This window comes from Mercenaria mercenaria, chromosome 8 (genome assembly GCF_021730395.1).
Source record: "Mercenaria mercenaria strain notata chromosome 8, MADL_Memer_1, whole genome shotgun sequence".
NCBI lineage: Eukaryota > Metazoa > Mollusca > Bivalvia > Venerida > Veneridae > Mercenaria > Mercenaria mercenaria.
Genome location: NC_069368.1, coordinates 11,113,343 through 11,129,041, shown reverse-complemented (window position 1 = coordinate 11,129,041; position 15,699 = coordinate 11,113,343). Strand labels below are relative to the sequence as shown.

Here is a 15,699-nt window from a genome sequence, read left to right as displayed (position 1 = left end):
TAATCCTACAAACATGCTTCCATCTTTTAAACATACACGGAAACCTGCTGTCAATTGTTTTCTGATGATTTTGGCTTTTAACATCAAGTGAATATGGAGATTTGAAAAAAAAATTGATACATCATTCAATACAGAATATAATGTATCTAATACAGAAATATAATGGACAGTTATGCAGTGGTACAAATGCAAGTATTGCTGGTCGGTAGAGAAAAATAGGATAGAATAAAAAAAAAAAACACCATATATTATATAATATTGTGAAAATCTTCAACTTCAAAATTACATATAACAAGTAACATCTGTGCAGTAGTCCTCACACAATTTTAAACATTCAAATACTGTTTATTTAATAATTTTACCATTTTTCAGGTAGTAAAGTAGTCCTCTTATAACTGATTTAAAACTGATGTTCAATCCTTTTATTTTTTTGGGTTTTTTTTTGGGGGGGGGGGGGGGGGGGGGGGGTAACGTCACATCAACCCCTTTACAGGTCATATGGTGACATTCCAGCTTTTGATGGTGAAAGAAGACCTTTTGTGCCCCTCCACGCATTATTTCCTCACAGGTGGGCACCTGGCAGATCCATTGACCTTCCGTAAGCCAGGTGGATGGGTTCCTCACATGAAAAATTCAACACCCTAAGCGAGAGGCTCAAACCCATATCGATCAGGGGCAAATGATCTTAATTACTCAGCTATAGAAGACTTTAATGTACAAATGAGCCGTGCCATGGGAAAACCAACATAGTGGGTTTGCGACCAGCATGGATCCAGACCAGCCTGCGCATCCGCGCAGTCTGGTCAGGATCCATGCTGTTCGCTAATGGTTTCTCTAATTGCAGTAGGCTTTAAAAGCGAACAGCATGGATCCTGACCAGACTGCGCGGATGCGCAGGCTGGTCTGGATCCTTGCTGGTCGCAAACCCACTATGTTGGTTTTCCCATGGCACGGCTCAAATTTTAATTTAAGTGCAAACATTTCAAAATATTAGCACTGAAATGTTAGCATAGTCAAAATGGTGAAATATCAAAGTAGAGAAAAGTTTGACTTTTTTTTCTTGTCACAGGATACTTCCTTACATGTGTCGGTCTATAATAAAGCTATGCAGTAATAGCTGTTTATAACTGGTGCAAATAACTTATTTAAGATGACGAGGGTTGAAGGCGAAAGAAGTCAAAGTGCTTCTTTATCTATAAGCCTTCCATTGCATTAACCCCTCGATAATTATATAAATCAAACTGACATATTTTGGCAATGAACTTCTCAAAAACATACACAGCACTTAGCAGATAACACGATTGAATGACAAATTCTTTTTGTACAAGGTACAAGGACTACTGCATAGTCTATTATTTCTTATTTCCCTTCTAGAACTGTCTTAGTACCCTCCTTATAAATCTGCTGGTTCCTCAGTGACACTTTCCATCAGATTTCACTTACCACAATTTAACCTGGAATTCAATTATGAAACTGAGGTAATTAATTACAGTAATACTTATTAGACACCTGTAATAACCATGGTAATATATTACTTCCAGAAGTCACTGAAAATTGAAAAATTCAAAAATTTTACAGCCAATTTCTCATTTATGCTTTTAATATATCAGCATGCATCTTTTCTTTTATAAGTCATTTACAATAAACTTCAGACCATATTTTAAATAAATTCTTATAATATTAACATTATGATGATATCTGTATTATACACTGAAAAAATTATTTATAAATGTTTAAAATAAACTTTATTGCATGTCTAAATACAAGTATGGTGAATGACGGTCTAATTTTTATGGACTTCAGAAAAAAAAGTCGTATAGAACAGATAAATCTGCCATTAGTTTTTTTTTTCAAAAGTGGAAATCCATAAATTCATAAGCCCAAGAAACCACAACATTTCATGTGAACAAAATTAAATCAAAGAGAAACAATACATTTCAGTTGTTATTCTATTGCTTAGATGAGGCTCTCTAAATTCATCAGAATTTATCAAAAGTAATGATATTTAAAGAGCTTTAAAAATAAATTATTGATACTTTACACTCCATCCAAGTAATTAATGCTGTAAACTGGATAATCAAAAATGTAGCAAACATGCTGTACTTAAGACACATTCCTTTCACAAATTCTTTAATAGGTATACAAAAATCTGTTGCAAAGTTGAGTAACATGAATAAATCCAGTTTCAAAGTATATACATGGACAAATATATTGATTTTCAACCAAGTATCAAGGTTATTAAGAGGCCCAAACTGGTCTATGTCACTCACCCAAAGAGGGAACCACTATGTATTGCTGTATGTAAGATCTCTTTGAAGAAAAATAACCTAGATTTTTAAATGTTTCCTGCCGGTAACTCAGTGTAAACTACTGATCTCCATGACAGTCTCAAAGGTCCCAGCTCAAACATTCAAAGAGCAGACAATGTAAATTTGTGCAATTTTAATTTATTGAAGGGCCATAACTCCAAAGCTTTTAAGACAATCCAATATGGTTATCAAACTTTGCTAAGATGTGTCCATAAACATTGTGACCAATTTTAGTGAACATTGGAAAAGAACTACTTCACAATTTTGAGTAATTCAACAGCCGAAATTCCAGAGTCACCAGAACAATTCAACTGGTTGTTTAACTTGGCCGAGACATTATGCCCATAAACACTGTAACAAAGTTTGGTGATCACTGGATAAGAACGGCTCAAGTTAGGTAGCAGACTACTTTAGAGGATGCAGCCGACCACTGCAAGTGTTCCCATAATACCTCCCTTTTCATTGGCATATAAAGTTCTGTTAAAAGTTATATCACTGTTTGTTGCACTGCTGCATAAAAGGATACATATCATTTTACAGGAGTAACAGATATTCCTAAGTAGTTGGTATCCTTAAACTTTTTTTTTAAATCTAAAAGTTAGCAATTCGGAAGACAGGCACAGTACAACTGCAATTGCTCACCTGTGAACCTTTGGCATAAGTGAGCTGATTAATCATGAAACATAATAATTGCTACAGGTATTTACTGACTAAGGTACAATTTACCAGATTAACAAGTGAAACAAAATGAGAAATACAATAACCGCGTCATGCGAAAACCAGCCTTATGGCGATTGCCACCAGTATGGATCCAGATCAGCCTGCACATCCGTGCTGTCTGATCAGGATACATACTGTTCGCTGAACATCTCATGGTACCTATACTGACTGAATAGCGAACAATATGGATCCTGATCAGACTGCACGGTGAGCAGGCTGATCTGGATCCATACTGGTAGCAATCGCCATAAGGATGGTTTTTGCTTGACGCGGCTCTGTCATCTGTTCACCAATACATTAATCACAGATTTTATATACAGTACAACCTCTACAGGGCGAGCACCACTGGGAAGACAGAACTCTGTCATTGTTCAAAGGTTGATCCTCTGTACCTATACCATAATTTATCAATGATTAAAGGCTAAAACTTAAGACTTTAAAATGTTAGATTTTCTTTCTGCGCTGTCATTCTTAAATAAACACAGAGAGTGATGCAACTTTGCATGAATATTCATTCTGAAGCTATGGATAGCTTTGTAAAATTTCTTAACTATAGATATGGTATATACAAAGTTATGACAACTTCAATATCTGGCATTCTTAAGTGGAAGTTTCACACTTTAAACATTGAAGAATATGAACCAAGGTGACAGTTACTCTAAACTAGTTTAGTATAACAGAAAAACATCCACATCTGTATGAAGGTATCTTCTTCTCCCGTATGTTGTTCAGAGGTTGTACAGTACCGCCCTTACATCACTACCCTATAGACTTAACTGAAACACATGCACATTTTCTAAAATTAGACTATAAGTTATGATACAGCAGCTAAGTAGAGTCATCATGGGATAATCTCGCCATTTTCACCGGAGATGCTCCCTCACTACCCTCAAGGTTTGCTTTGGTTGAGTCGCGCTTTGTAACATTCTGAAACAGGTAGGCATAGAATTTAAAGGTCTACAGTAACTGATCATAAACAGGTTTAAAAAAGGTTCTCATTTTCTTTAAATTTACTTGCCAAACTAGACTTCATAAAATCTGTTCTTTAAGGGAGTGTTAAATAAAACACTGGGGTAGGGCAAGTAACTTTTATTCACGTAACAACTCCAGTAAGTAAGATCAGTGTAGTCAACTTAGAATACAGTAATCTAAATATTTTGTGAAACTGTAAACTTGTTACTTCTGACAATTAATGGTGTCTTTGATTCTTCTACTTTGTCTTAAACAGTTCATTTTTGTGGACTTGAAAGTTACAAAATGTAGGTCATGTCTTCCGAGCTATGGTGGATGAAGACCCAAGATGCCCTCCAGACATTACTTCAGCCATTGATGGGCACTTTTGTAGAACCTAACACCCTAAGCCATGATGAATTATTTCTAAAAAAACTTTTTTGTCCTTTATAAATATTGTTTTGTAAAGTTGAAACTTGCATACACTTACTTTTTTATCCCACTGTTGATGTAAATATCGTAATAAAATATTTGTCTTCTCTGTTGTTATCACTGCAATAAAGAATGTAAAAATACAGATTCAGTTAAAGCTATATTACAATGACTGCAATTCAAGTTTATCTTTTTAAATTTTTTTCAATTATAACTGTTATCAAAATTTTCTCATCCTTATTTTTTTTTTTTGAAATAAACTTTACTACAGTCACAAAGACAATGTGTGAACAGACTCTTGAAATAAAAACAAACAAGGAAATTTTAAGAAAGCAATAGTGTAAGAGATACGTGTCCATTTCTCAACCTTGAAACGACTGGTTTAAACCAGAAAATATAACCTCACACAGCTTCTCATATGAATGACGCGTACTCAGCAATAACTGAAGAAGCATCATGATCATTTAACACTAGCAGAACCTTGATCATTAAGACTTTTCTTACCTTGTTCTGAGGGGTGGTCTTTTGTACATATGTAAACTGATGGCTTTTTCACCTACAGAAAAAAAAAATAATTTGAAAATTATTCTCCTGTTTTAAGGCTGTTTATGAACATCAAATAGTCGTGTAAATTGTATAAAAATCAACCTCAAAATAACTGGCATGATTGTGGATGTACACTTTAACACTTAGCCTGTGATTCTGCCTTTGCAATCACTCAGTCAGTATCTTTTTGGTAAACACCCCTTTTAACAGTTAATGGTACTGTCCAAATTGAAAGATGGACAAGTTCATAATAGAAATTTAGCAGGGTAAGGGTTAAATAAGTTAGTGGACCTGTAATGACAACTGGGAATTACTGTGAGAGTACCAGCCTGAAAAACCAAAAACTGCACACACAGAACATGTAACCTTATAACTGAGAATTATCCTCAAAGGCCCACTACCTTAAATTAATTAAAAATTACTGATGTCTGTTTAATGTTAAAATCAAGAACAACTGAACTGCACATTTGGCATTAATCAGTCTTAAAACAGATGAATCAAGGGCCATAACTCCATTGAAAATCACTGAACCATAAAATGTCGATTATATGCACAACAAGATCAAACAGTGCAGTCATAAAAATGTGTAACTTGTACTTACATTTGATTTCAAGCCGGATTCTGCGTTGAATCTGGTGAAGTTATTCTCATCGTATGATGGCAATTCCTTTAGGAAGTCAGCCTGAAATGAATTTCAATAATAATAATAAACAATACATACACAATATAATACAGTCATGGAAACAAATAAAAGATAAAATCATATACAGTCAAGTAACATTTGGTTCTTTGTTTAATATGAAGCTTTACTGCTGTTTTCAGCAGTATTTTGATTATATCACAGGCAATTGTTAACATAACCTGTATATAGTGGTCTTCTGTGATAATGGTAAGCAGGTGACAAAACCCATAATCACTGAATAATAAAGTGCAGTTGGTGCATACAATTTCTAAGATAACAGAGGTTGAGTAAAAAAAAAACATAAAAAATTTCAGCAAAATACTACATACCAAAGATTTTCAAGCATATTATATAGTTTTGAAGACTTAGATGATAAATGTCTATTTATTCACGGCTGGATACCTAAATTCATTGTGAGATCAGTATCTCTAAAAAAAAGAATATGCAAAGAAAGCAATTGAAACAGGGCAGTCAACACCTGAATTGAGAGACATCATCTATATCTAAACACTCTCCATAGAAAGAGAATCAAAAGACTTCAACTAGATTCAGTAGGGGAAACTTCCCATGAAAGTCAACCACTCTGTTTTTCCCTACTTACTGAATTGAAAATTTGATACTAAATAATTATGGTAACTTGCTTCCCTTTCGGGAAGTAAAATCATCCTTTTTTGACTTGTTTCATTCAAAAGGCCAAGTGCGTAAGAGGATCTATAGTATCATTAAAAGAAATGGTGTACCATTGTAAACTTGAGAATTATATCTAAATTTCTACCATTCAAAGTTCTTTTTTAATTGCCTAATAAATATTTTATTTAATTGTTAACATTGAAATAATTTAATTTCAAAGTTTCCAGAATTTACCTTTCTGATCGGGAAGCTCATTATACATGTTATATAGATTAATATAGAACTGCTTGTCCTTCAACATGTTCAAAGAGTACTTAATTTACACAAATAACAGAGCAGGGAGTTTAAATACTTTTGTTTACATTAAAGAGCTATAACAATAAATAGATTCACAACTTGAAAGGCATATAGAGCAAATCTCGCCAACATCACGTTGGAACTGAATGAGATCTCGTTTTACCGGTGTATGAAACAGACAGCAGAAGGATAAAAATTTGTGTCGTGAAAAACTTTCTATCAGATCATTTGTTTATAATGATAATGGTTTTTTTAATGTTGTTAGTATTTGCTACACGGGGAAGGAATGAATTTATGATTGGAAGTCTGCGAAATCAAAAGTGGCCGTTTGAAAATTGAACCCGATTCCATCTGCTGTTACCTGTGTATGAAACAGAAAGCAGAAGGATAAAAAACTGTGTTGTAAAAAACTTGCTATCCAATCGTTTGTTTATAATGTTAATGGTGTTAGTGTTTTTTACACGGGAAAGAAATTAATTTATGATTGGAAGTTGGAGAAATCAACAGTGGTCGTTTGAAAATTGGACCCGAATCGAATTATTACGTGACGGCCATATCGCCAGTGTAATACTTTAATAAGCGTCTGTTGATTTGATCAAGAGTGATCAAGTCAGCAAACACTTCAATAAGATAACGCCGGTTAACGAGGTGATACATGACTGTCTATCCGAGATTATCTCCAGTTGCGAATCTGTATGTTTATACTTCTTTGTTTAAATGAAATTGTTTAAAGATATTACGGACTAAAATGGTTGTCTAATTTAGTCTCTAAATAAATCTTTTTTGCGTTTCAACACTTTAGCTTATTCAGGTCCTTCCATTGAAATAAATCTTGTCTTTTGACCAAGTGGCAATGTTAACACTTCTCAGGCTGGTCACGACTGTCACTGCCTTTGCGACCAGTGTAGATCAACCAGTGCAGATCAAGATCAGCCTGCACATCTGCACTCTTCACCATTCAGTCAGTATAGGAGAGATCGTGTTTGTATACAAATTCTATTTTTAGAACTGATAAGACAGTGATCGGGTGGGCAGAAGCCGACCGTCCATGTTTTTTGTAAACAGTGATGTTTTTCTAACGGTCTAAACTTTCTTAAAACACAAATTACATAAATAACTTTTTGATCAATGGAAAGGTTATAAAACAAGCAATTTATTGATTACTTTTAATTGTTATTTCGAAATAAAATGGATTAATTATGAACGCTTAACTTACACTGTTTTTCTAAAGGTTGTGAAAATCACTACGCCGCTTTTTAAAATTATATGTCATTTAAAACGGTTATTCATTGAAAAAAGATATTTGGACACAAAATATGAAAATTGTTTTGTATTTCAAATCTTTTTTAATTTTGAAAATCCATAAATGAGCAAAAAAGTTATTAAAAATTAAATATTCTGATTCAATACGCAAACGGTGTTAAAATCATTTGTTTTGCCAACCACCAGATAAACAGATGTTAACGCGTGACGTCACGGCGATCTCTCCAATGTAATTGGTTATTTGGTTCTGTCCAAACTGAAAGAACTTTTGCAGGGTAAGGGCCTTAACAGTGAGAAACGACCTCTTAATCCAGGTGAAACCTTCTAACTGATCACTAAAACTGGTCCATCGATGATAACTATCAACAGAAGTTAATATGGCTGATTTCTATATAGTTGCAGGTTTTGGATCCAAAAAAGGTACAGAAAATCGCTGTGCTGAGCACTTTTAGAGCACATCACCTCGAATCAGAAGGATGCGATCCATATTTTGCGCATGCTGGAATTGACAAGGTTTTATTTAACCTCTTTCAGATAGGTAAATGAAGATAGTAGGTGTTAATGATAATGTAATCATTGTTTTTCTTAATTTTGGTCAAAATATTTGAAAATAATGCCTTAAATAATACAAATTACCATTTTCTTAACAAAATGTTGCAAACTGTCAATTCTAATCTAGTCTGTGCACAGTAGGCGCTCATAGAAAACAGTGGCAGCTGCGAGCTTCCAGACAGCCCAGATATCTTTCCGAAGCACTGCGCATGCTCACAGAAAATAAAAATGTCGGACGACGAATTTATGTGCGATGATGATGAGGAGTACGATTTGGTAAATCTGATGTATAATTAAGAGTCAGATTTCATACAAAAGATTGCATTTCACTTGTATCATACCTTTCCGTCAAATCATACAGTTGTCACATTTATGTTTTCCATATATTACTGCTTTTGACACCGGCTTTTGGCTCGTTTGTTGTGTTGATGGTGCAAATCTAGATCATCATCATGTAGCTAGTCCCATTTTTGATAATTTCGTCCCCGATTGATCAATATATAGTAAACTCTTTCCCGGTTGGCTCCTTTTGTTCAGCCTTCCTCTCCACATATATTCTGTATGTTCATCGCCCCCCCCCCCCCACCCAAACACACACTGGTCTAATAAGTAATTAGGATCAAAACTGTGGTGGAAATTGCGCGATTTATACTTCATTTATAGTTTTACATGTATCGTTCCAAGGTCCTAATTCCGTGAGAGCCCTAATTCTGATGACATTTTGTTTTGATCTCTTGTCTCGCAGTATTTGATGACGTCATGCATCCGACAGTTTGAAAAGTTTTCTAAGAACATAAAATGTTGCCAGTGTAAACCACATCCTAAATGTGTCATAATTTTAATACTATTTCCTAATAGCAAGGGCGTAGCGCCCATTACGCAGTTTACGCAACTGCGTAATACTTTTTTGGCTGACTTGACTTTTTGAAATATGAAATATTGAAGAGCATGTTTTTTTTTTTTAAAAAATCAAGTTCATATCCAATGTATTTCATTTACTACACGTATAATTTATAAACATGATATGGTGTAAACGGGTTTGAACTTAGTGCAAGAGTACTGGGTACCGAAAGTAACCTAAATCAATAATCTGGGTCAGTTTTGACACCTGCCAAAATGTCACATTTAACTCCGTCTATACCGATGACGTCACTCCTACGTAGCACTAACTTATCGTTTACATGTATGTGTAGCAATTCGGTTCTGGTCACTATTTAGAGTACAGCATTATATTAATATAATACACGTACGAGTACGCAAATATCTAACTGAATTTTTTTCATACTTTGTAATTTCTGTAAAAATTACAGATTATATATGTGATAAATATATATCTTTATACATGTATATATATTACAAAGGCATTTTTGAGCTCTATATAGATCTCTCTACATATATTTTTAATAGAGATGAGCTCCAGAAAACCTCCTCGACCTCTTCCTGGACAAAAGTCCATTTTTCAGTGTTTTAAAAACCCCAAATTCTACTCCAGATGACAGTGAAAGTTCATCAACTGTTCCTGCTGATAATTCTCAGTCATTTTCGGATGACAACACAAAATCTTCTCCCAAAGAGTCCACATCTTCCCCAAAACAATTTCAGGCAGATCACTGCCATAATGATGGGTACTCAGCGGTTTGCTCCCTGGGTGCGCGGTTTCTAGACATTGGAACCATTGATGTCACAAGAAGACTCCGGATGTCTGATTCCATGAAAATGTCGACTTTAATATCAAGGTTTGAGCCTTCGCGGAGTTGGGTAAAGCCTAAAAGCACTCACAGCAAAAGCGGGGCAGCTATGCGTGTACCTGACCTAGTGTTTGATACTGAAAACTACCCGTATTTAAGGTATAGTCCTTCAGTCAATGGTGTTTTTTGTGCACATATTTTTCTTTGTTTTTTTTGTTTTGTCTTTAATTCATCTGAAAACACTCTCATTGCTAAGCCCCTTGTAGACTGGAGCAATGTGTCTAGGATTATAGGGATGCATAAAAAATCACCTGATCCGTGACAGTAATGCAATGACTAAAGCTGACAAATTCATGAAAATATGTCAAAATCAAGAAAAAAGTGTTGTTGAGTTTGGCTCGAACGCTTACAGTAACAAAGTCGATAAAAATAAGAAAGCCTTGACATCTATTGTTAAAACAATAGTTTTGCTGGGAAAACAAAACATAGCCTTTCGTGGCAAAACAGAAGAAAAAAGTAACTTCAGAGCTTTGATAAATTATCGCGCTGAAGTAGACAGTGATTTGCACGACCATCTAGCAAATTCTCCCAAACATGCACAGTATTTAAGCCCCTCTATTCAAAACGAATTCATACATATATGCTAATCAGATTTCGGACTCTATCGTGCACCGTTGCCAAGATGCGAGGTACTTTTCTATTCTTGCAGATGAATCTGCTGATGTCAGCAATACAGAACAGTTTGCTTTTTGTCTGCGTTATATTGAACGTCAGAGTTCCGGGAAGCATGTGCTCCACGAGGATTTTCTTTCATTTGTTCAGACAACAGAAACAACAGGTGAAACACTACACCAGTTGCTACTAGATGAAATACACAAACACAACCTGAACCCAAACTTTATCGTTGGACAAGGTTACGACGGTGCTGGGAACATGTCCGGTTGTCACCGTTGAGTGCAGGCAAGATTTTCTGCAGAATTTCCAAAAAGCAAAGTATATTCACTGTCGCAACCACCGTCTAAACTTAGCAATATGTCATGCTTGCAGGGTAGCGTTTGTGCAGTCGATGTTAACCGTTGTTGGGGACGTATTGTTTTTTATCACAAGTTCTCCGAAACGTCTCGAGTTTATAGCTCTCATAACGATGACGGAGAAGCCTTAAAGAAGTTCTGCCCAACACGGGGGTCTCAGCACTCGGAAAGCATCACTGCTTTCTATACCCACTTCAAGTCAATTCTAGAAACACTTACTGACCTTCAAGTTGGCATGGACACCAAAACTATGTCCACAGCGTCAAGCCTTCAAAAGGCTGTCCTGTCTTTTGACTTTGTTGTCGCTTTGTGTTGCGTCAGCGGTCCCTTAGATACATTGAATCCTTTGACGGATTCAATGCAAGACCCTCAATGTGACTTGGTCAAAGCAGCACAGCATGCTTAAGTTCTTCATGGGCTGCTATATCGATGGGTCAGTGCAACATGGTCGTAACTTGATTTTTTTACCAAACACACTTTTTTACATAATTTGCCTTATTTAACAGAAATACATCACTTGTTAAAATATCTAAATCACATTCTTAAAATTAAAGTGAAAAAAGTAAAATTGTCAAAAGGTTGTATCTCAGGAAGACACTTTCAGTCAGTGCAACATGGTCGTAACTCAACATACGTCTTTGTTGCACAGAGTTAGTATGCTATTTCCCTTTGAAATTTCTGTGCAATATGGTTGTAACTCACAAAGTATAACATATTACAATAGTTAAATGATAAATAAGGATGATTTTTGTTTTTAAACAACTTAGAAATGGTATTTATACTACTAAATTAATATTATTATCATATTTCATATTTTATCAATGCAAAGTGATGTTAAGAATTTATTGACCAACATGTTTAGGATTTTACCAAAACATTAAAAAGTCTTACTCTGTTAAAAAAATACTCTGTTAACTATTTCTCAGCAAAACCTCTTTCAAATTCAGTAGTTTTTAGCATCAGAAGCCCTATTCATAATGTCTTGACTTAATTTTAAGAGGAAAAAGTGCACCTTTTTCAAACCTGTCAAGACACACGCATTTCGGCCCTAGATCACGCTCACACGCCTTCTATTCAAGGTAACATGCATTTTAAAGAAATAAAGAAATCAACTGTTTTTTTTTTCGTAGAAAATTTATAATAATACAGATTATACTGAATCAAACATGCGAGGCGACATTGACACGGTGTTTCCATACCGTATAATACAGCTTTTACATTCAACCTGTTATTTCTACCGCATGAATAAACGTCACAAAAAGTAAACACAGAGGGAGACTATTCAAAAACCAGATATATTTTGTGTTAAAAATCTATATTTTCCGTGTGAGGGCGTTTCCGGCTTTTAGGGATCATCGCCCTCTAGACCCCCACGAGGGAAAACCTTCCCTTTGAACCCCTATCACACTTGTGGCCTTTGTGGAGCCTTGACAGCTATGCTTTTTATACTTGTAATTATTAAATAAACTTTCCTTTATGCAAGTTTCATGTAAAACTGTGAAAGGATAACAATGAACATTTTTCCTTTTGTATGCATATTTCCATGAATTGTGCAAAATACAAAATGGTATTAGTAAAGGTGGAAATTTTTCTGTGCTATAAGTGAAGCATGACTTCTGCTTGTAAAGCTCGTATTCCGATAAGTTTTATTTGGATATACAGAAGATTTTGTTAGGTATATCGAATATTTGTATAAGTCGTTAAACCACTAAAACATAAATGATCAGCATTAATAATTTTACATTTAAATTTAATGAATGATTTACTTGATTTTTGTGTTGCAAAACAACAACATAAAGGCCTGGCTGATCAGGGGCCATGGCCAAGAGAGCCCATGCTCCCCCTATATCCCCCACCCCACAGTGACTTAAACTCATCGAAGTTGCATGCAAACAAAATAATATTTTCTCAATATATAGACCCAAAACTGCACCAGAGGCCACCATTTCAAAATTTCCAGGAGGGGAGATGCTCCCGAGCCCATAACAGGAGGGAAGTATCCCCTCTATACCTCAACATATAGACCGATGCAAATGCACTAGAGGCCATTATTATGTCTCCCACACCACTGTGTGGTGGGAGACATATTGATTAACTCCTGTCTGTCCATCCATCCGTCTATCTTGTCCAAACTCTTTTAAGTCGAACAGTCCTCATCCAATTTTCACCAAACTTGAAAAAATGTGTTTGCCAATAAGTCCTCATCCAAGTTTGATAACTAGCCAAATCAACCCAGGCACTTTGGAAATATGGCCCTTGAAACATTGGGTTTTGATAAACAAAGCACTGAAAGTCTGATTGGATTGTATTTGATAATCAAAGTTCTGGAAGTCTGATTAGGTTGTATCAAAGCTCTGAAAGTCTGATTGAGTTGTTTTTGATAATCAAAGAACTGGAAGTCTGATTGGAAATTAAGAATATATAGGGAGAAGGGTTTACGCTTGAACATTTCTGGTCCGATCTCATACTACTATTCTGATGACTTGGCAGTTGTGGGAGACATGTGCTTTTCTCAAAAGCAGCTCTAGTTTCATATCTAATTTTCAAAAACTTCCAGAAGAGACACATTTCCCCTCCCCAAATAGGAAGGAGGTATTATACCAAACAGGAAGGCGTTATCCCCTCCTGTATTTCAAAATTTAGGCCCAGAAATGCACAAGAGGCAACCATTTCATACCTAAATTACAGAAATTACCAGAGGAGAGCCCTTCCCCTCTCTCCTCACTTGAGTCTTACTAACAGTAGGGAGGGCTTACCTCTTGTACCTCAAAATTCAGACCCAAAAATGCACAAGAAGCCAGTATTTCGTAACTATGTTTAAAATATTTCTAGGGGGGAAACCCTCTGAACCCCTTCTACACCTTTACATTTAAACCCAATTGCACCTGAGGCCACCATTTCATACCTATATTAAAAAAGAAAATCCAGGGAGAGAACCACCTGACCCCCTTAACAGGAGGGAGGTATCCCATCATGTACCTCAAAGTTGTGACCCAAAAAGGCACTAGAGGCTTCCATTTTATACCTATATTCCAGCGGGAGACCCCGCTGACCAACCTAATAGGAAGTGGGGACCCTCTTAATACCTGAAATTTTAGATAAAAAATATGCATCAGAGGCTGCCACTTCATACATATATTACAAAATTTCCCAGGAACAGACCATACTGACTTTCAAATTTTACATCAGGTGTATGGCATCATTTTTGATGTTAGTTTCATGTGACTGTGTTGTTGTGTTTATCATGTTCTTTAATTATAACATTTTCAGTTTTACTCAAGCTAAAGAACAAATTTATACCATTGATAATTGTTTAAGTGTAGATTTTTATGTAATAAAAAGACATTTAGACTTGTATCAAGAAGCATGCACATGTTTTTTTGCAGAATAGTATTTTGCTCCTGGGGCATGCGTTATTCATGCTGCAGAACTGGTGCATATTTCTTGTTGAAAATCTAATAACTAAACACAGACATATTCAAATACCTTAGACCTTAAAGGCTCATAATGTCTATATTCTATAAAATATGCAAATATCTTGTACTTTAAAGACAGTCAGTGTCTACATACTGTAAAATATTCAAGTACCTTGGACCAGTCAAGCACTTATTGTCCATTTACTGTAAAATACTGAAATAACTTTGACCATAAAAGCTCTCAGAGCCTATATTCAGTAAAATATGTAAATATTTTGGACCAGTCAAGCTTCTGTTGTCCATTTACTGCAAAAAAAATGAAATAAGTTTGACCATAAAGGCTCCCAGTGCCTATATTCAGTAAAATATTCAAGTACCTTTGATCAGTCAAGCTCTTATATTATGTCCATTTACAGTAAAATACTGAAATAACTTTGAATATTAAAACTCTCAGTGCCTACATTCAGTAAAATATGCAAATATCTTGGACCAAGTCAAGCTCTTATTGTCTTTTTACTATAAAATACTTTTAATAATTTAAAATGTGTTTTTGTAGTAGTACATTTTTATTTCTACATATTATATGATATTTTTTTGACATTTTTGCGAGTAAAACAAGTCAATGAAAGTACAGAAAAAGATAAATGGATATGCTTAAAAATATTGAATTAATAGTCTTTTGAATAAACATCTCTGTTATGAATTATCTCCAATAAATTATTTGTTATCATTTAGTTACGACCTTGTTGCACTAAGTTTTTGACAAAATTTCCACACATTTCAGCGCAACATGGTCGTAACTGGAAAACTTTCAAATAACTCCTCAGTGAACATTTTTTTGACATTTTTTCCCATAGTATTGTAGTTATTATTGTTATTTGATAAAAATAATATAGATTGTATTGTTTTTCATTACATCATTTGAATACAAAAATGTTTTTTGCTTCTCCTGTAAAGTTTTCAAAAAATGAGTTACGACCGTGTTGCACTGACCCATCGATATGCGTTTCTTAAAATGCACTAGAATGCGTCTTTTCATGTTCTTTATTTTTTTTTAATTTTCCAGGGGGAGGTCCCCCGGACCCCCACCGGGGGGACCCCCTCCCACACTCTCCCCCCTCTGCACTTCGTGCCTCGTACTGCGTACATTTTTCAAAATCCTGGCTACGCCCCTGAATAGTC

At 35.1% G+C, this 15,699-nt stretch overlaps 2 protein-coding genes across 2 annotated transcripts in view; one reads left to right on the top strand and one right to left on the bottom strand.

Annotated features, from left to right (window-relative positions):
• Nucleotides 1–457: 457 nt before the first annotated feature.
• Nucleotides 458–8,575, bottom strand: LOC123523060 (DET1- and DDB1-associated protein 1-like). The gene is made up of 5 exons (XM_045300661.2): nt 8,467–8,575; nt 5,560–5,640; nt 4,917–4,968; nt 4,471–4,532; nt 458–3,956 (listed from the first exon to the last, which is right to left on the bottom strand). Exons 1-5 carry the CDS (start codon nt 8,467–8,469, stop codon nt 3,858–3,860), a joined length of 297 nt encoding a protein of 98 aa, XP_045156596.1. The 5' UTR covers nt 8,470–8,575; the 3' UTR covers nt 458–3,857.
• Nucleotides 8,562–15,699, top strand: part of LOC123523058 (COP9 signalosome complex subunit 2) — a 22,692-nt gene continuing 15,554 nt past the window's right edge. Inside the window, exon 1 of the mRNA XM_045300659.2 lies at nt 8,562–8,658. Within this exon, the coding sequence (XP_045156594.1) occupies nt 8,611–8,658 (48 nt within the window). The 5' untranslated portion in view covers nt 8,562–8,610. The remainder of the gene's footprint in view (nt 8,659–15,699) is intronic.

What these genes read in the sequence shown, in the direction of transcription:
- LOC123523060 (XM_045300661.2), bottom strand. An exon ending in AATCCGGCTTGAAATCAAAT is followed by an intron (nt 4,969 to 5,559) that starts GTAAGTACAAGT and finishes TTTTTTCTGTAG; the next exon opens with GTGAAAAAGCCATCAGTTTA. An exon ending in ATCAACAGTGGGATAAAAAA is followed by an intron (nt 3,957 to 4,470) that starts GTAAGTGTATGC and finishes TACCTGTTTCAG; the next exon opens with AATGTTACAAAGCGCGACTC.